Source organism: Peromyscus californicus, unplaced genomic scaffold (assembly GCF_007827085.1).
Source record: "Peromyscus californicus insignis strain IS unplaced genomic scaffold, ASM782708v3 Scaffold_4__1_contigs__length_199733344, whole genome shotgun sequence".
NCBI classification, from domain to species: Eukaryota; Metazoa; Chordata; class Mammalia; order Rodentia; family Cricetidae; genus Peromyscus; species Peromyscus californicus.
The window spans coordinates 154657329-154679410 of NW_026294562.1; the positions used below are offsets into that span (position 1 = coordinate 154657329).

Consider the following 22082-nt stretch of genomic DNA (forward strand, 5'->3'; position numbering starts at 1 on the left):
TCACCACACAATAGCTGTGTAACCAGTCATTAACAATTTTGTTATTAAATTCTGTAAGTCATATTAAAATTCATTTCCAGTGTGTTTCTACAGTATCTTGCTTTTTTAGTAAAACTTGTTTTTCTAACATATTGTAGCACATGCCACAAGTGAGGCACACAAATTTCAACATCTGAAACGTCACAGAAAGAAAGGTGATGTACAGTTGGGCCACTAGTTAGATATGTAGTCCTTTTTTAAAGGAAATCTGTAGGAAATAATAAAAGTATTATATTCTTAATATCACTAGTGGGTGTGTAAGTGTTTACTATATTATTTTATGACCTGTCTGGTTTATAGACTTTTTGAGCACCAGCCCTGTCCTCACTTATAATAACTACCATATCCATCTAGATAGTCAGTCCTCACCTCTCTAGATTCAAATCTTCTTTAACCTTGTCATTCACTCCATACAACCACCAGCTCTGTATCTTGTCATCTTGTACATCAATAGGACTGCCAGAGTCCTCATTACCACAGCATCTGCCTGCCTCCTCCAATAAGCTGTTTTCCCTAGAGCCTCTGCTCCAATGGCCTTCCCACATGAAATCCAGTCTCTTGTCAACATAGCACACTGACCATCACATACATGTTTGCTACACTCAGATCCCACAATGTGTTGTTATAGTCACAACTTTGCACACATTCTTGGTGCCCTTGTTACATTCGCTGCCGCTTACTAACCAGACACAGACTATCTGTTTAAATCTCTCTCACTCCTGGGCTGGGGATGAAGATGTCTCTCAGTGTGTAAAGCACTTCTCTAGCATGCACAAATCCGTGGGTTTGATCCCCAGCACCATATACAGTTAGCCATGGTGGAACATGCCTATAATCTTCCTATAAAAAGAAAAAGACAAGAAAATCAGAAGGTCAAGGTCATTCTCAGGTGTATAGCAAGTTCAAAGCCATCTTGGAATACATGAGATCACGTCTCAAATAAATAAATAAATAAATAAATGATCTCTTAGTCACTCCTCAATATGTCTAGTATGTGTAACAACATCTTTACATCTCATGAAGGGAGTTGGATTATATAATCATTAACAGAGACAAATTCTAAAAAATAAAAATGAATGTTTGCTAATCAAAACTATAATCTCAACTAATAAGATATTTAGGAATAAACACTTTAACAAGCAATTGCTTCCAAAGAACAATGTTTTATAAGACATTCACCTTTTGCTTGATACACTTCTGTGCCGTTTGCAAGAAACTGGAAATGTGCTGACATCACTGCTTTAACAGAGAAAAGGAGAAGCCAGGCTATGGGGAGTGCAGCGTAACTAGAGAGACTTTGCTCCATCCTCAATGAGCGCTCGCCAGCACAGCTCACCTTGCTTGGCATTATCATCTTGGTGGCAGGAAACTCCAAAACAACAACCACAGGAAGGAGGACACAGAGGGGTTGGGATGAGTACAAGTTGAGAGATAAAACCATAGCAAAACCAGAGATTGAGAAATGTCTCAGGAGGAACATGATGTAACAGACCCTACGTTCCCATTTGTTAATAGGACTCTGAGCAGGAAACCACAGGGCTGTCTGGTGTATTGATAAACTTTACTTCCTTCCAGCTTTTAAATGCACTTCTCCAGAGCAGAGAAGTGTCCTTTGGTGACTGTATCTGCCCTTCTACACAAGCCTGCTTGCCACATCCAGCAAGAAGAATGGGGGAAAGGTAAGATTCTATCTACAACTTATTTCCAAATCTATTGCTATATCTTCTCTGTGTATATATAAATCCATACTAGGGCTGAATATTCAAGTAGATGAGAAACATACAACTCCCTTTTGGTGAGTTTGGTGCTGGCAGACTGGACAGTGAGGGGTTAGAAGCTGCTAATTGATATTCATTAGACTTCATCCTGATCTCCTGGCCACTAAAGCTTTTGCTGTTAACCTGCCCAACAGATGAGCTCAAATCACAGAACCTTGTAACCTGAGAGCACACTCAGTGTTCCACCAGACCTGAAGCAACTTTAGTGCACATCCTCTTGCTCAGCCTAGTTGCAGATGTCAGCCAGTGGTCTTGCCAAACAGCAAAGCCCAGTCAACTGCCCCACTCAAATTCAGAGCAAAGGGACTTGCCCAGCTATCTAGAAAAACTAAAAGCATGTTCCGACTGCTCAGGACCAGCAGCAGCTGTCCATTCAGCATCACAGATTAAACACTTGGGGGTGCAAAGAACACCATGAGAAGTGAAAAAGAAATGATTGTCTCCACAAGTGCTCAAAATCAGAGAGAAAAAAAAGAAATTGTGAGCCTTCCAAAAGACACTAACAAAGCTACAACAGCAGACAGTAAACAAGGACAGAAATGACAGAAAACCCCAGGCCAGCCCATCCTCTTTAAAACTGTCAATGAAGTTCAAGGATATGAAGACAAGAAATTAATTAAGGTATGGGAGCAACATAGTAGCTTGCTCTAGGGATTCCCCATGTCTTGTTAGGGTGACTATTGCTATGATGAAACACCACGACCAAAAGCAACTTGGATAGGAAAGGGTTTATTACACTCACAGTTCCATATAACAGTTCAGCATCAAAAACAGTAAGAGCAGGAACTCAGGTAGGGCAGGAACTCAAGCAGAGCAGGAACCTGGAGGTAGAAGTTGATGCAGAGGTCCTGGTGGGGTCCTGCTTATTGGCTTGCTTCCCATGGCTTGCTCAGCCTGCTTTCTTATAGAACCCAGGACCACCAGGCCAGGGATGGCACCACTATAATAGGTTGAGTGCTCCAACATCAATCATTAATTAAGAAAGTGCCCTACAACTGGATCTTATAGAGGCATTTTTTGAGGTTCCTTCCTTTCAGATAACTCTAGATTGTGTTGACATAAAATTGCCATCATACCCTGTTTCTGCCCACTAAGTCCTTGGATTACAGGTAGCTACCACACCTACCCAGCTTTGAAGCAGATTCTGGAGATCTGAACTCCAATAGTCATGTTTGCATGACAAAGGCATTGACCACTGAACCATTTTCCCAGCCTCCACCACACATTTTGAGACAGTGTCTCCCAATGAATATGGAACTCACAGATTGGTCAGACTGTCTTACAAGCAAGCTCACGGGAATTCTCTGTCTTCACTTCCAAGATTGGAGATTATAGGCATTCACAACCATGCATGGCTTTTTAAGATGGTGCTGGAGATTTGCACCCAAGCACTTGACCCACTGAACCATATTCCCAGCCCCTGATCTTTTTTCTCTATAGCTGAATAAAACTATCGTGTGTGTGTGTGCGTGTGTGTGTGTGCGTGCGTGCGTGCGTGCGTGTGCGTGTGTGTGTGTGTGTGTGTGTGTGTGTGTGTGTGTACATGTGTATGAGGGGTATGTTTTCTTTGCTCAGTCATCATTTTATGTACAAGTAGATTAGTTCCATAACTTGACTATTATGAGTAAGACCATGATAAACACAGATTATCTCTACTGTGCACTGACTGATTTCTTGAGCTATATGCCCAAAAGCAGCCTACATGGAACCTAAGGCAGTTTTAGCTCTAGTTTTTGAATGATATCTATACTGATTTCCTTTCTGGCTGCAATAACTTACACTCCCTCCAGTAGTCAAGGGATCCCATCTCACCATGTCCTCACTAGCATCCATTACTGTTTACTGCTTTAGTTTATTTTGTCTGGGATGATCATTTGAACTGATTTTGTATAGCATGAGAGATTGGGATAGTTTCTGCCATCTACCTGTGGATTTCCTGTTTTAACAGCATCATTCCTGCAGGGGCTTTCTTAGCTTTGCTGAGGATCAGATGGAGGCAGCTGCGGGTTCACATTCAGGTCCTCTATTCTACTACACTGGCCTCCATTATCTCTTCTTGTTTTAATATCATTCCTGCATGGGCTCTCTTAGCTTTGTCGAAGATCGGATGGAGGCAGCTGGGGGTTCACATCTGGGTCCTCTGTTCTATTACACTGGCCTCCATTATCTCTTCTTGTGCCAGTATCACTCTTTTTTACTGTACAGATCAGTGTTATCATTTGAAATCAGATGTTGTGATGCCTCTAGCACTGTTCTTGCTCAGTGTTTCTGTCATCATTTGTGGTCTTCTGTGCTTCTGTGTGAATCTTGGGGTCTTTCTATTTGTGTGAGAATGTAATTGGAATTTTATGGGGACTCCACTGAATCCACAGATTACTTTGAGTGACATAGCCATTTTCTTTTTTTAACTTTCTTTTTTCTTTTTTGTGTCTTTCACATCATGCATCTCCATCCCATTCATTTCCCCATCCCTTCATATCTGCCCTCTGTCCTTCCAGCCTCCTCCCAAAATAAAATAAAATTTAAGAGAAAAAAAAGAAAAATCAATCTTGTCAATGGAAGCTGTAGTGTGACACAGTGATTCACACAGTAAACCCCTTTATCCATATATCTTTACTTGCAAATGTTCATTGTAAAGAGTGATTGACTGATTTGAGGCCTCTGGTTTCTGCTACACAATCAATGCTGAGCCCTCACTGAACTCCTCTTGGTTATCTTGTTGTTGCCCTGTGTCATGGAGATCCTGCAGCTTTGGATCTGCAGAACCAGTCTCTTCATGTGCTCCAGCAGATCAACACATAATCCTGGTTCTGGGCCTGGCTAGTTGCAGAGTTGGTCAGCCCACCAGCTCTCCTTTGTCCTCAATACCAGGATGAGCTCTGCTGCACTGTTCTGGCTAGTTCACCCCTTGAGGTGATGAGCAAGGGGTGAAGCCAGTTCTCCTGCTTTCGTGCCCTCAGGTTCTCCCACACCTACACCTTCAGGGCCAGTTCTACTGTGTTGCCCAGTTGCCCAGGCATGGGGGTAGGGGCCACTCTCCTGAGTGCTGCCCCTGACGGGGCAGGAACAGCTCTCCCACCTTTATGGTCTCAGGGCCAACTCTCTCACCTGCCTCAGGCATTGATGGGGGTGCAGATCTTTCCCCAACTCATGCTGCCACATGACAGATGAATAATGGGGACAGCTCTCCAATGTTCACAGCTTCAGGGCTGGCTCACCCACACCTCCACCAACAGGATTGGTTCTATTGTGCTGCCCAGGAAAGGTGCAGGGTTTGGACATAGCCATTTTCACACTATTAGTATGGACAATAAACAGATCTGAGTCTTTCCAAATCTTTTTTTTTTTTTTTTTTTTTTTTTTTTTTGCAGGGGGAGCTTTTTGAGGGTATCCCTGGCTGTCCTGGAACATGATTTTTAAACTAGGCTGGCCTCAAACTCACAGAGATCACCTGCCTCTGCTTCCCAAATTCTGGGATTAAAGGCGTGCATTACCACACCTGACTTCAGTCTTTCCAAATTTTTAACTGTCTTGTTTAACTTTTCTCTTCTGAGCCTTACTATTTTCACTGTTCCAAGAATTTCTTAGGTCACTGTCTTAGTTAGGGTTTCTATTGCTGTGAAGAGACACCACAACCACAGCAACTCTTGTAAATAAAACATTTAATTGGGGCTGGCTTACAGTTTCAGAGGTTCAGTCCATTATCATCATGGTGGAGAACATGGCAGTGCACAGGCAGGAAAATGCTGGAGAAGGAGCTGAGACTTCTGCATCTTGATCTGCAGGTAGCAGGAAAAGCACCCTGTGCCACTGAGCCTGAGCTAAAGCATCTGAGACCTCAAAGCCCACCCCCACAGTGACACACTTCCTTCAAAAAGGCCACACCCACTCCAACAAAGTCACTCCTCAGAATAGTCTTATTCCCTATGGGCCAATCATTCAAACACATGAGTCTATGGGGGGTTTCCTATTCAAACCACCATCATTAACTGCTTTCATTCCCCTGATTTCTTCTTCAGTATGTTTCTTATTACACATAAGAAAACTACTACACTATTAATAATGAATCTGTGCTTTAGTGAGTCATATTTACCTGGAAATGTATCAGTTTCTTATAGATTTTCCCCGTTTATTAGATAATAGCATTTCTTGTATTCTGTTGGTTATGCTTGCCTCTGTAGTTTCTGTTTGTTTACTCAGGTTTTTCTTTCCTGAACTCTCTCAGTTTGTGTTTTCTTTATTGCCTCTATTTCAATTTTCAAGTCTTGAACTGCTTCCTTCACCTGTTTGATACACCCTAGTAATCCTCTGTCATAATGCTCCATTTTTAATCTCTAACTTTGTTTGGACCTTCTCTCTGTCACTGGGCTTAGTTTGGCTGGTGGTTCATTAACACTGTTTTGCTTTTCAGAGAACCAGTTGTTTTACTGGTTCAGTGTATTGTTCCTTTAGTGCCCTGATCTTTATTGCTTCTGTCTCCTAACTGGGGTTTGTCTTGCTCTTGGTTTTCTACGACTTTGGAGGCCCATCATTAAGTAGCTTTGGTTTGCTCCGATTTTGGAACAAAAGCACTCATAGCTATAAACTACCACTTGGCACTGCTTTCACGGTCTGTGAAACTTATGTAAGTTCTGTTCTGATTTTCACAGGATTCTAGGATTTTTTTTTTCAAAACAGAAAGTTTTGTCTTTTTTTCCAATTATTTTTATATTTGAGAATATAATTTAATTACATATCTCCCTTCCTTTTCCTCTCTCCAAACACTCTCATATATCCCTCCCCACTCTGCTCTTTTTTCACTAATTGTCATTTCATGCATATAAGTGTATATATATATATATTTTTTTTCCCTAAATATAACCTGTTCCATCCATATAAAGTTACTTGTGTGTATGTTTTCAGGGCTGACCATTTGGTACTGTTTTTTTATTTCCTCCCTGCTTTCTTCATCCAAGGAAAGTTTCTACCTCCATTTTTGTAAGTTTTCATAGTTTCTTTGCTATTGATTTCTTGGTTTATTCTACTATGATCTTGTAAGATAAAAGAAATTCTTTCTATTTATTGCAAAGAATTGGGTTACTTAAATTTTTTATCTTTTTGAGAATTGAATACTTGAGTACTGTATTCACATCATTCCTATCTCTTCTTCTCCTCACTCCAACTCCTCCTGTGTCCTACTCCCATGTGGTCCTCCCTCTAAAATCCATAATCTCTTCTTTAGTTATTATTGTCACACAGATACATACACATACACACTGAAATGGATGTATGTATGTGTCTTAGTTAGGGTTTCTATTGCTGTGGAGAGACACCATGACCATGATAACTCTTATAAAGGAAAACATTGAATTGAGGTAGCGGCTTATAGTTCAGAGATTCAGTCCATTGTCATCATGGCAGGGAGCCTGGCAGCGTGCAGGCAGACATGGTGCTGGCTACATCCTGATCAGAAGGTAACAGGAAGTGGACTGTGACACTGGGTAGTATTGTAAGTGTATATGAGACCTCAAAACCTGCCTCCACAGTGACACACTTTCTCCAACAAGACCACACCTATTCCACAAGGCCACACCTCCTAAAAGTGCCACTCCCTTTAGGGGCCATTTTCTTTCAAACCACCACAGTATTATGTATGCGTATACATATACAACCTATGTACACACATACACACACACACACACACACACACACACACACACACACACACACAACATACTAAGATCACTTAGTGTCATTTAGTGTTGCTTTTATGGATATGTGTTTAGGGCAGATGACTTGGGATTGGATAATTGATCAGGGGGCTTATCCCTAAAGAAAATTGATTCTCTCCTCTCTTAAGAGTCATTGACTGTCTATAGCTCTTCATTTAGGGTTGGATCTTGTGAGATTTCTCCCATCCACATTGGCATGTCAACTGATGTTGTCATTACATAGGTTTTGCTTAAGCAACCATATTGTTGAGATTTTGTGTGTCACCTAAAATGTAATCTCTCTTAGAGAAAGTCCCATTGTCTGTTGAGAAGAAAGTGTATTCCACAGCTATTGTATGGAATATTCTCTAGATGTAAATCTTTTTGGTCTATAGTCTAGTTTAGGTCTAAAGTATATTTGTTAATACTTTGTCTGGATAATGTATCTATGGGTGAGAGTAGGATGTTGATGTCAGCCACTATTTTTGTTTCTGAACCTGTCATTTTATGTCCAGTTATTTGCTTTGCAAATTGTATGTGACAACATTTAGTGCATATATATTTTCAATCCTCAAATCCTCTTTTTTCAGTTTTTATTAATATATGTTAACTATATATAATGTGCTTTAATATGCCATTTTTGACATATATAATATGTTACATCATATTCACCTCCCTTACATTCCCTCATCCCCCAACTCCTGCTGATCCTCTTCCTCTACCCAACTAGTCTCTTTTCAATCCTGTGTCTTCCTTATGGATCATTCCCTTTACTAATATGTGATGAGAGTCTTCATCTCTCCTGACTCATTTTGACTTATGCCTCCTCTGTTGGAAATGGGTACAGCTTCTCCTGCCTCCTCTCCACCACTTGCTTGGCACTTTGTCTTCATCCTCTAATACTGTATGCTTTTGACATTGAGGGATGTTTCTTGTAGTCAACAAGCTATCTTGTTTTTAACCCAATCAGCCATTCTGCATCTTTCAAAGGAAGAATTAAGACTGTTTACAGTACTGGGTTGTTATTGAGGGGTATTTTCTGAAACCTGTAATTTGGTTGACACTGTTTTATTGGTTGGTTTGAATATTTTATTCTTTCTCTTGTTCATCTTTCAAGCTTTCTGGTTTACTGACCTTAACATGTTACTCTTTCTAGCTTCCAACTAACTGTTCATCTCTTCCTCTTGTGAAATTCCTTCCTTCATAGGATCTGGTGTTTGTACCCATCTTTTTTCCATGTATGTGCGGGATCTCTTTAGAGTTTGTGGTATTCACTTAGTGGCCATGAATTTCTTAATTGTACTTCTGGGGGGGGGCGGGTATTTACCTCTCTGTCACTTTTTAAATAATAGTATTGTCGCAAATAGCAATCTTTGTTGACATAAGAGACATCCAGCGCCCTCCTGCATTTCTTCTCATCAAGTGATGGCTGCAGGGCTACGTGTTTTTGCATTTTAGAATTCCAGGTGTAATTTTGATGAGTTTTGCTTTGTAGGTAGGTGAGCTCTTGGATTCTTGGGTTTGGACTCTTAATCATGGCCCAGAGTTCTTGAGAGTTGTAGTCATATCCGTTTGTCTTTCCTTTATTGCTTCATGGATGCAATGTGTCCTTGACCTTGTCTTGAGTTCCTGATTTTCTTCTACTTGGTGCAACCTGCTGGTCATCCTTTCCATTGGGTTTCTATTTAACGGACTGAGTTTTTTCAATTTCAACATTTCTATTTGGGTTTGGATATGATTTTTTGTTTTTCGCTATTTTTTAGAATCTCAATTTTCTTGCTTAGTTTCTCATCCCTGCTTCTGATTTTCTCATCAAGTGTTGTTGTTGTTGTCATTGGTTTGGTTTGGTTTGGTTTGGTTTGGTTTGGTTTGGTTTGGTTTGGTTTGGTTAAGACAGGGTCTCACTGTGTAGCTGTGGCTGGCCTAGAACTTTCTTTATAGACCAGGTTGGTCTTGAACTCACAAAGTTCCACCTGCCTCTCCTTCCGGAGAGTTGAGACTAAATGTGGATGTCACCACACCCAGCCTCACGTGTTGTTGTTTGTTTTTCACTCTCTTGCTCTTTTGGCTCTTTGGGGGCCTGCCACTCGGCTCCCAAATAAATCACACATGGAGGCTTATTCTTAATTACAAACACCAGGCCTTATCTTGACTTGTTTCTTGCCAGCTTTCCTTAACTTTAAATTAGCCCCATCTATCTTTTGCCTCTGGACTGTTCCCATTCTCTTACTCTTACTCGGTGGCTTGCTGTGTAGCTGGATGGCTGGCCCCTGGAGTCCTCCTCCTTCTCTGGCTACTTCCTTCTTTCTTCCTCTCAGATATCTCCTTCTATTTATTCTTTCTCTGCCTGCCAACCCTGCCTATCCTTTCTCCTACCTTGCTATTGGCCATTCAGTTCTTTATTAGACCATCAGGTGTTTTAGACAGGCACAGTAACACAGCCTCACAGAGTTAAACAAATGCAACATAAACAAAAGTAACACACCTTATAATAATATTCTACTACACTCATGTAGGTTTCAACTGACACCCTCACTTCATATATCAGTTTGCTCAAATACACCTTGAGGTTGTTGACCATTTTTAACAGTAGACTTTTGAATTATTTATCTAGCATTCCAACCATTTTGGCATATTTATACTCAGTTATAGAGAACTTCTGGGTTCTTTAATATATCACACACACTGCCTTATTTTCCATATCCCTTGCATTTGTACCCTGAATTTGTGCTCCACAACATAGATTCTAGTTGCCCTATATGTTTGCCTTTATTACTTCTTCAGCAATTAGTACTTCTTACCCAAGTAGATCCAGGTCCGTGATTACAACCAACTTCCTAAACCCACACTGCTTCTCAGACTGGACATTCACATCCACTGGGGGGTGTGAGGTACATCTGGGGTCTGGCTATATAAAAAATGGGTGATGTTGTCTCCTAAATCAAAAGGTTTGTCTTTGCGATCTTTCTTGGCAATAGTGAGCAAGCTAGGAAGTACTGGAGACCCTTCCTGTAGGAGATGCTTCCAGGGTACAGACACAGCCTCACACCTTATTAGTTCAGAGAAGCAGCTTGTGAGCTCTTCTCCTTTGATTGCAGCCCACTCCGGTCCCACTTCCTTACTCCTTTGTTTATCACCCTATGTTAGGGTTTACTGTTTCTTCTATACGTCTAAAGTTCGGTATTTCCAGGCGTCTCTTTGTCTGGGTCCACTCTTTAGTGTTGTCCTTCCTGCCTCTCCATACAACCCACTGCTCCCAGCAGCCGTGCACGCAGGAGTGGGTGTCTCTGACTCACCGTCTCCCCCCATCTGTCCTCACTCTGGAACACCTATTCATTCAGCACAGCACCTTCATTAGAGCCAAGGAAACTAGGCAAGAGACTAGGGTGCCTAGTTTTAGTATATGTTTTAAGACACCTTGGAAGCAGAAAGGGAAAAGTTGCCTGCATCACCTCTCCCCAAAGCCCACATACAGCAAAGCCAAGAGAGATACCTGCCACTTCAAGAAAGGAAAGTGGATTGAGTCCAGATCTTAGATTTAAAACCTTGCACCAGGTGTTTCATCATGATACCTAATGCCAGTCAGAACCCCGTCATTCCCTCTCCTAAGCAAATACCCAAGAACTGAACCTCTATAACTCACTAGCCCAAGGCTAGTGTCTGTCTCCACCACCTCTACGCAACTTTAGACACCACATCATGAAAGAAGACTCCACCTGCTGGGAGGTGGGGCAGGAAAGTGAATATGACTTTGCCTTACAGTTCTTGTAAGTTCCAAGGATCATGATACCAGACTCACTACAATGAGATCCAACACTATGCAGAGCCAAAATGCCTCAACCACTGGCCAGCATTTTCAGAATGATTCTCTATCCCAGCCCTGACATGCCACAGATACCTGTGCCCTAAGGGAACCAACTTGGGTTTCACCTGCATTATCATCATCCTTAGTCTGGAATTTGGTGGACTCCTGAGATAGGGCAGGTTCCTTCATCCGTTAGACTCGGGTGTAACTGACTTCAGCATATGCCACCATCCATCTCCCAACCTCAGACAGCACACCACTGACTAAAATTCCAGCTACTGGAGATAAGACAAAGCAGAATCCTCAGAGTGTTACCTTGGAATTCAGTGTGAGCCAGAAAATCTGGTGCGGACCGGAGCCACACAGAGCTCTGTTCCCAGGAGAGTGACCATCACAAAGCCTCTGGATCACCTGCATCACCTGTATCTGAGTATGCTCTCTTTAACCATGAACTTACCACAGCAAAAGGAAGCCTGCAACAGAAAGATTGTGTTCCTCCCAAGTGCTACATTGGTCTCTGTGGGCTTAGTTATCTCAGTATTTCCTACCACAAAGCCCACTATACCCTCCTCCCGATCCTGGGCAATACAAAATAGGGGGTAATTGACTGAGGGAAGAAAAATGAAATAGACATCTGTCCTCTGTGAGGACACCCAGAGCTAGAACGAAGGATATAGTGCCTGAGCACATGTTGGTGATGAGGTGCACAGAACCAACCTGAAACTTCTGTAAACAAATTTCCCCATTTAGGTGTTCCTCCAGTTCCCAACCTGTGAATTTAATACAAACTTGGGCTTGGAACACCCTCTAGTGGTGAAACAGTGACGACACCCCAAGAGCTAAATCACCGCAAACCTCAAGTTTGGGAGCTCAGGGGAAATGAGCAAACTGCTTAGAATCTCTGGGTGCACAAGATCAGATTACCAACACTAAATCTACACACCATTCCTTGACTATGCAGATGGTGTGCTTTGCCAACAGGCTGAAGGTTTCAAGGAGGCCTGAGGGTGATATGTGTATTTAGCATCCGCAAACCTCAGCTTTAGTCCTCAGCACCAAAAAAACAAGAGATCATGGCCTTCCCTAATGAGCAAAATAAAGGAAGAGAGGTTCCGGGAAGATTGCTCAGATGGTAATGTGCTTTCTGAATAAGCATGAGGCCCCGAATTCAAACTCCCAGCATCGCCCATAAAAGCCAGGTGTGGCACATACCGGTAATGCTAGCACCAAGAAAAAGCAGAACAGGGGGGGTCCTTGGGGATTGCTGGCCAATTAGTGAGCTCTAGGCTCAGTGAGATAGTATGTCTTAAAAACTTGATTGGGCCGGGCGGTGGTGGCGCACGCCTTTAATCCCAGCACTCGGGAGGCAGAGCCAGGTGGATCTCTGTGAGTTCGAGGCCAGCCTGGGCTACCAAGTGAGTTCCAGGAAAGGCGCAAAGCTACACAGAGAAACCCTGTCTCGAAAAACCAAAAAAAAAAAAAAACTTGATTGGGAAAACATACATCAATCTCTACCCCGCCCCTATGCACTCACATGCACACACACACAACTGCACTCGCATTGCCACACATACACACAAAAATCCAAGTATGGTCATCCAAGCAGATGCAGGAATGGCCACTTCTTAAAATTCATTCTTTTCAAAATACCAAAAACATGAAACTCTGAACAGATCGGTACGAAAGAAGTGTGTCTTAACATAATAAATACCATACACAATAAGCCCCAGCTAACGATATAGGAAAAATTGGAAGCCTTCTCTTTAAGATCCCGTATAAAATTTTAAAAAGTCAAGAATGCTCACTTTCACCATTTTATTCAACATAGTACTGAAAGTCCTTGCTGGTGAATTTGGGCAAGATAAAAGATTTTTTTAAAAAAAATACTAATTAGGAAGGAGAAAGCCAAATTCTGACTTTTGCAGGTGACAAGGTCTTAGATCCACAGCTCTAACAAATCCAAGAGTCACTAGAACTAATAAACGAACTCAGCAAAGTACAAAATCCAAACATAAATCAGTGAATCAGTAGCATTGCTACATGCTGTGCTTTGTAGAAAAAAGACCAGTCCTCTGCCATATCCATCAAAAATGCCTAGGAACATATTCAACCATCAATGAAAGGGCTTTAAAATGGAAGACTTGATAAAGTAAGTTGGAAGGGACATTTAAAAACTAGAAAGGCAGTCTGGATTAGAAAAACTAGTATTGTTTAAATGTCCATGCTAGGGATTGGATGCAGCTCAGTGTTAGGGCACGTACCAAAATATTCCTACTGCTCAAAAAATGTCTGAAAATTCAGTGTAATCTTTACTAGGGTGTAGGGAATTGTTGTGAATTATCATCAAGATACCTACTGAATGCAGGAGGTATGGCTCTGCTGTTAAGAGTGCACACTGTTCTTGTAGAGGACCCAGGTTCAGTTTCTAGCATCCAAGTCAGGAAGCTAAAAAATGACTATAACTCCAGGGCCAGGTGATCCAACACCATAACTTGACCTCAGTAAGCAGCTGTATTCATGTGCACATACCCCACACAGACATATAACATACACAGAATTAAAAATAAACATAAATTGTTAAAAGAAAGAAGACCAAGTGTAGTGACACATAATATAATCACAATATGAGAGACTGAGACAATACGATTATGAGCTCAAGGTCAACCTGGGCTACAATGAGTTGGCCTCAAAAAAAAAAGCTAGAAAGCATATTTACAGAAATGATTGGTAAAACCTCCCCTGGTCAGGTAAAATAGGACATAGCAATGTACAAAAAGTCAGAGGTCTCCAGTGAATTTCAATACCAAGAGGGGGTTACCAATGCATGCCCATCAACAATCAAAGAAAAATTCAGAGAGCATCAGGATTTTTTTAACGTATTACAAATGAAGAAATCCCAGTAAAACCATCTGTGGACTTCTTGGCAGAAACCCTACAGACCAGAGCACAGAATAAAATATTTAAATTACTGTAGTTAAAAAAATAACTGCAGAGCAAGAATACCATACCAACCATATCTGTCACCCATAAGTGGTGTAGAAATAAAAAACTTTCCTGGATAAACAAGACATAGTTCATAACCTCTTGGCTGACTTTACAGGAAATGTGAAAGGGAAGTCCTTTAAGCTGGAAAAAAGGGCCGTTATTGATAACACAAGACTCACAAAAGGACAGACTACAAAGCCCAATTATTCAAATAACACAGCTGTCACAGTGCGTTGCTCTTCATTGGCAACTTAACTGGATTTACAAAAGCCTAGGAGATGCATCTCTGGGCGTGTCTGTGAGTACATTTCCAGAGCAGTTTAATTAAGGAGGGGAGATGCAGCCTGAATGTGCTGACATCACCCCATGGTTTGAATGAGATCTGAGACTGAACAAAAAGGAAAGAATAAAGCATTCATCTTTCTCTGCTTCCTGATTTAAGATGCCTATGAAAGCCGCCTCATGGTCCCGCCACCACACCTTCCCTGCCACAATGCGTCCTCTCAAATGATGAACCCAAATAAACCCTTCCTTTTTCAAACTGCTTTGTCAAGTGCTCTTATCACAGCAGAGATGAAAGGAGCTGGCATACAAATCAGCACTGGAAATTCCCTAGAACTAAAATTTTGTGGTAAATAACTTTAAGCCCAATACAAAAGTGAGAAGACAAAGCGGTTAATGATGGCTCCCTGCGTTACTTTCCCTTGCGATGGCTAGTACCTGACATAATGTAAGTGGAAGATTCATCTGTGTCGCTTCATGATTTCAGAGGGCTCGGTCCCTGGTTACTTGGCCCTGTGTTTCTGGGCCCACTATGAGCAGAACAAACACCATGGTGGTAGAAGCTCGTGGCAGAGGAGATTCAAACTTTGGTGTATGGGAAGCAAAAAGGGGGACATAGAGAGGATGCCAGAGAAAGCTGTGACCCCAAGGAACACACTGCCACTGACCTATTTTAACCAACTAGGCCCCACCTCCCAGCAACACAATCTTCATAGCGAGTCCATCAATGGTTGAATATATTTATTGCGTCAGTTCTCATGAGCAGATCTCTGGAGGTGACCTCACACACATATTGAGAGATACGCTTCATGAGGTTTCCAGGTGTTTCTTAACCTAATCATGTTTACAGCCAAGATTAACTATGACAACGGCCACCCCTTCCCAATCTGACACCCAAAAACATCATCTCAAACTTCAATATTCCACCTCTGGGCCTCAAAAGACTTGTGTATCTCTCATCACAAAAAATATTCCCAGTCCTTCACCCAGTCCAACTTCAAAAGTCCCAAAGCCTTAGCAGTTCCTACATTATAAATTCAGTCTCCTCTGAGACTCAAGACAAACTTTCAGCTATGAACACCTATGAAAATATGAAAAGTCAGAGTAGGAGAGCTGGTCCTGCCCCTCACTAGCTGCAGCACTTGGGAGATCAGGCCCTATACCTCACCCTGGCTACGCAGTAGAGATGACCCTATTGTGGGGGGCTCAAGCGAGTCAGCCCTGAGGGTGTGAGAGCAGGAAAGTTGGCCCCACCCCCCCTTATTTGCCATGTGGTGGCATGGGTGAAGGAAAGATGCCCTCCCACCCTCACTGTGCCTTGCCACCTGCATAGGGTGGGAGAGCTGGCTCTGTCCCTCACTAACTATAGCAATTGGGAGAGCAGGCCCTGCACCTTGCCTGGGCAAAACAGTAGAGCTGACCCTGGTGGTGTGAGTGTTGGGGAACCAGCCCCAAGGGCATGAGAGCAGGAGAACTGGCCCTGCTCCTTGCTGCCTTCTGCAGTGGGTGAGCTAGCCTGGGCAGTGCTGAAGAGCTCGCTCTGGTGGTGATGATGGGGGAAAGCTGGTGGGTTGACCAACCTAGCTACCATTCAGTCCCAGAACCAGGGTTGTGATGAGTTGGCTCATCCCAACATCCACTTCATCTATGAACGACTGGAACACATGAAGGGGCTCGACCTGCAGATCCAAAGCTGCAAGAACTCCATGATACAAGACAACAACAGGAGATCCAAGAGGAGTCCCAGTGAGGACCCAGTATCAAGGGTATAGCAAAAGCCAGAGGCCTCGAACCAGACCAATGTCTCATTGCAATGAACACTTATGAGTAAAGATGTACAGACTAAATGGTATGCTGTGACTCACTGTGTCACACTACAGCTTCCATGCTGAGACTTTAGTTTGTTTGTTTGTTTTTTGTTTTTCTTTCAAATTTTATTTTATTTTTGTGGGGGAAGTTGTAAGGGCAGAGGGCAGATATAAAGGGGTGGGAAATGAATGGGATTGGGATGCATGATGTGAAATCCACAAATAATCAATTAAAAATTAATATATATACATATATATATAAAGGATACAATTCCATAAAATTGTGACACAGAGTAATCATTGCCATCCCAACAGGGATAAATGTAGGAATAGAGAAAAAGGATTGGATCACAACAAGAACAAAACTCAGCAGGGAGCACATGGTGGCTGCATGTCCAACATCTAGGACATATAGCATCATGACATGAGTACCAACAGGCTTGGGCAGCTGAGCTCCTAGAGTTTTGTCATTTGTAGCTGACTTGGCCTCTCTCTGAAGTTGGTTCTACTTAATGACTGTGCCAGAATTCTGTATCCATGGGATTCCATTACAGCTTAGGCTTTACCTTCACAGTTCACTTATCACACTCTCAGAGGTTCTCCATAGAGAATACAACCCTGCTACAGACTTCCTAGCTTTCCTTTGGAATTACAGTGGAAAATTCTATGATCCAGAAACTTTTTTATTCTGGGTGCACCACGTGAACAACGGCTATGTCTAACACCAGCTCAAGCAGTATCTGGGCTCCCAAGGGCCATGATGACTTCAATCACCTCTGAGAACCTTGGCAAATGAACCTGGGAAAGCACTACCACTGGTGACAGGATGTCCTGGGGGCTCATTCATCTCACAGAAAAGTCTTTCAAATTAGTGTACTAGTTAGCACCCTTGAGCTTGCAATGGATAGAGTCTGGCCAATGAACAGAATCTTGAAATGCCCTCAGGAAACTTTCTACTTATTTTTTGTTTGGTTGGTTGGTTGTTTTGGTCTGGTTTTGTCAACTTATCTGCCTCCATCAGATTGGCTAGTAGGCAAGTCTGCAGGCATTTTCTTGATTAATGATTGATGTAGAAGGGCCCCACCCACTGTAGGTTGAGCAATCCTTGAGTAGCAAACTAGTTAACAGTGGTTCCCCCATGACTTCAGTTCTTTCCTCCACATTCCTGCCTTGAGTTTTTGCCCTGATTTCACTCAGTGATCAGTGATAAAGTATGACCTCAGAGTTATAAACTTGAAGCAAATCCTTTCCTCCACCAAGTTACTTTTGGTCATGATTTTTTATCACAATAGAAACACTGAGACACTATTGTCCTAGTACAGTGCTTGGCTTCTTTTTAATGGTGTTAATCTCTTTAACAACCATGCACTCATTGACCACAGATTATAACTTGACTTTTCTGGTCAAACTACACATTTTCCTGATCTTTTTGTTTTATTTTTGTCTTCAAATTCTCACTATAAACCTAGCTCAAAGCTGCCAGCAACACCCATGCCACATTCTCAGTGCTATTGCTGTTCCAAGACTTCCTCTGCTAATATAGTTTACCTATGATCTCAAATTCAGGCTTGTTCACAGCTTCAGGATACTGACAAAATGTAGACAAATTCTTTGCCTGAGGTGGCATTAATTTCTTCTAGTCCAATGTTCCCATCAAAACTTTGTAATCTCGCCGGGCGGTGGTGGCGCACGCCTTTAATCCCAGCACTCGGGAGGCAGAGCCAGGCGGATCTCTGTGAGTTCGAGGCCAGCCTGGTCTCCAAAGCGAGTTCCAGGAAAGGCGCAAAGCTACACAGAGAAACCCTGTCTCGAAAAAAAACCAAAAAAAAAAAAAAAAAAACAAAAACTTTGTAATCTCAGTCTTTCCTCTCTTTTGATCTATTAGTGTCTGGTCTTCTGTCTCTGCTTACAGCATTCTAGGGCTTGTATAGCACACTTCAACAATTTCTTCCCAATTCTTCCCATAAACCTGTTTAAAAGGCTTAATACCCACATAGCCAGATTTAGTCATACCAGTGACCCCAATCTCATTATTGATATTTATACTAGTTGATTTTATCATTATTAGAACCAAAATATCTGACACAAACCAGTAAAGGTAAAGAATTATTTATTTTGCCATGTGATTTTAGAGTTCAATCTGTGGTCATTTGAATATACATTTCTAGGCTCACAGTGATGGTGGGAGTGTGCAATGGTATGGAGCATCATGGTGGGAGTGTATAGTGAGGAGAGCATCATGGTGGGATTATGTAGTGATGTGGGACATCATGGTGGGAGTATGTAGTGAAGTAGAGCATCATGGTAGAAGAGTGTAGTCATGTAGAGCATCATGGTGGGATTGTATAGTGATGTAGAGCACCATGGTGGGTGTGTATAGTGGTGAAGATCATCATGGTGGGATTGTGTAGTGACATAAAGTCTTAAGCAGCACTGCAAGAGATCAAGGATAAGTATGAAAATGGCTTGCATGACATGATCAGATGAGTATTCCTTTGTCTGATTAAGTCTTAGTCACCCCCTGTAGCTAGAGTTTTCCTGCCTTGCCCACAATCAGGACAAATCTCTGTCACCCACCAGTCCCACAGCCTTCAGACCCAACCAAGTAAACACAGAGACTTATATTGCTTACAAACTGTATGGCCGTGGCAGGCTTCTTGCTAACTGTTCTTATAGCTTAAATTAATCCATTTCTACAAATCTATACCCTGCCATGCGGCTCGTGGCTTACCGGCATCTTCACATGCTGCTTGTCCCGGCGGCTGGCGGCTGGCAGTGACTCCTTCTGCCTTCCTGTTCTTTCTTTTCTCCTCTCTGTTAGTCCCGCCTATACTTCCTGCCTAGCCACTGGCCAATCAGTGTTTTATTTATTGACCAATCAGAGCAACACATTTGCCATACAGAACATCCCACAGCAACCCCCCCCACCCCCTGTTAAATGAGAATTCTACAGACCCAAGTAGGTTAGTGAACAAACTAGGTATAAATAACTTGTTCATATGAAGCTCCTGGCTTGATGAAAAAGACAATACATCAGACCCTAAAATTAGCTGTGCTAATTTTTAAGCTCCCTAACTGGAAGTAGGGACCACAGTGGCCAGTGTCTCTTAGAGAGAACATGGAGAATGGTGTACATTCAGTGCTGGGTGCCTGTCTGCATCCCTGAAGAGCAATGTATCCCCCTGCCACTGTGAATTCCTGAAAGAATGGCTGCTTTTGTGAGTTTGAGAGACAGAGAGAGAGGGAGAGACAGAAAGAGAGAGAGCGCTTCCAGATTCTGATTTTCCTCCTAGATGACTATTTTGTTCCATGCTTTTGGCTTCTTTTCCTCACTCTTTCTGTACTTCATTTAAACCTGATAGTTTCTTAATCCACGATATTGATTGCCATCTTGAACCCAATTTGGACATTAATTCTCTGGCTTTTCTCCCATCTACATATAATCAATACACCTTGGTGATGATTCTAAAGGACTGCTCAAAGGGGAGGGGGCAGGTTCTGGGGCTTTGGGGTTTTTAATAATTTGCGTGACTCTGACAGCCTGTACCACACCCCCTGAAACACAAGAACTGTTGTTCCTACACGGTAAGGTAGGCCTGACAATTAATTAGTGATCATAAAAAGGTACATTACAAACATCTCTGAAAATCTCATAATAAAACTCATCGTCTTATTCATTTAATATGTGCTAATAAAATACGTCTTTCACAAAAAGGCGTGTACATACAGCAGGCCTCACGTCTTCTCTGTGTTCCCAGCAGCACTGGTGCAGGGTTTCTGAGTCTAAACACCTCAGCCTCGGGGATAGCAGTCACAACAAACCCAATGGACAAAACCGTGCCTGGAAGCTTCAACAGCAGGACCCTGATCCCAAACTTGATGATCGTCATCTCAGGACTGGTGGGGCTGACAGGAAACTCCATCGTCTTCTGGCTCCTGGGCTTCCGCTTGCGCAGGAATGCCTTCTCCGTCTACATCCTAAACCTGGCTGTGGCTGACTTCCTCTTCCTCCTCTGCCACATCATAGACTCCGTTCTGCTTCTCCTCAAGTTTTCCTATCCCAACATTATCTTCCTCCCATGCTTTAACACCGTCATGATGGTTCCCTACATCGCAGGCCTGAGCATGCTCAGTGCCATCAGCACCGAGCGCTGCCTGTCTGTCCTGTGCCCCATCTGGTACCGCTGCCACCGCCCAAAACACACATCAACTGTCATGTGTGCTACGATCTGGGTCCTGTCCATATTGATCAGCATTCTGAACCGGTATTTCTGTGGCTTCTTAGATACCAAATATGAAAATGACAACCGGTGTCTGGCATCGAACTTCTTCACTGCGGCGTGCCTGATATTTTTGTTTGTGGTCCTCTGCCTGTCCAGCCTGGCCCTGCTGGCCAAGTTGTTCTGTGGCGCTGGTCGGATAAAGCTCACCAGATTGTATGCGACCATCATGCTCACAGTGCTGGTTTTTCTCCTCTGCGGCTTGCCCTTTGGCATCCACTGGTTCCTGTTAATCTGGATTAAGATTGATTATGGTGTGTTTGCTTATGGTCTTTATCTGGCGTCACTGGTCCTGACTGCCATTAACAGCTGTGCCAACCCCATCATTTATTTCTTTGTGGGCTCCTTCAGGCACCAGCTGAAGCACCTGACCCTCAGAACGGTTCTCCAGAGGGCTCTCCAGGACTCCCCTGACACGGGTGAAAATGGAAGCAGTGTTCCTCAGGACACCGTGGAGATGTCAAGCAGCAGAGTGGAACAGTGATGAAGACCTCTGCCGGAACCTCAGAGGTGGCTTTGGAGTGACCACCACTCTGCTGTACTTGACAGCTTTCTGCTCTCCTCTCAGCCTTCTGACCTGACATGCCTCAGTGGTTCACCAACGTCTCCAACAGATCGTCATTGACTTAGTTTTTCTACTTTTCCTGAGTAAAAGGATTTATCTGAAAGTATCATGTCTTCATCCTTCTTGACATTAATAAAATTCTCACGCTAACTTCCTCTGAAGCTTTCTTGCTGTTTCTTTGCAACTTTTGTTGCCATGGAAATAGCCTGTCCAAAACCACAACTCTCTTGTTTGTGATTGCTGAGAAAGCAAGACATGTAAAAAATGAGATAGCAAGCCACAATGAACCACGTGGCAAAGCATACATGAGAAATATGGGTTAATTTAAATGTAAGAGCTAGCTAGTAATAAGCCTGAGCCATCAGCCAAGCATTTATAATTAATATAAGCCTCTGAGTGGTTTTCGGGAACTGGTGGAAAAGAACCATCTGTTTACACTGCACAGTAAAGACAAAGGAGCCTCATGGTTTTCCTGTGAACCATCCTCATGAGACAACACGTTCAGCAACAGCAAAAATGTTTTACACCTATGCAATTGTAATGCTGATAATAGATAGCCCTCAGTCATAAGACTAATGTACAATTTACAAAGACAGTCGCCCGCTGAGGCTCAGATGCTGCACAACACTGCACACTCTCACAACCCTGTGATCCAGCAGAAGAATCCTATGTCTCCAACCAGCTGACCCCAACAGCCAGAAATCTTGAAATAACTGGAAATGTGCATGCTGTGAGTTCTAGATTAGGAAGAGCAGCTGGGCTATATTCTCAAACTGGTTCCATGACCACCTTAGATCTCATGTCCATCCATGGAAACACAAGCAGGTAATAGAGTTAGGAAATGTCACTG

The 22082-nt window shown here is 42.7% G+C and overlaps 1 protein-coding gene across 2 annotated transcripts; it reads left to right on the forward strand.

Moving 5' to 3' along the window:
- The first annotated feature begins 1618 nt into the window (after positions 1-1618).
- Positions 1619-21382, forward strand: LOC128125407 (mas-related G-protein coupled receptor member A). 2 transcript variants are annotated; one of them, XM_052762803.1, is made up of 2 exons: positions 1619-1718; positions 20149-21382. In XM_052762803.1, exons 1-2 carry the CDS (start codon positions 1708-1710, stop codon positions 21149-21151), a joined length of 1014 nt encoding a protein of 337 aa, XP_052618763.1. In that variant the 5' UTR covers positions 1619-1707; the 3' UTR covers positions 21152-21382. The 2 variants fall into 2 exon arrangements, with proteins under 2 accessions (XP_052618763.1, XP_052618762.1); XM_052762802.1 differs by having other exon boundaries at positions 1648-1718; positions 20146-21382.
- The last annotated feature ends 700 nt before the right edge of the window (positions 21383-22082 follow it).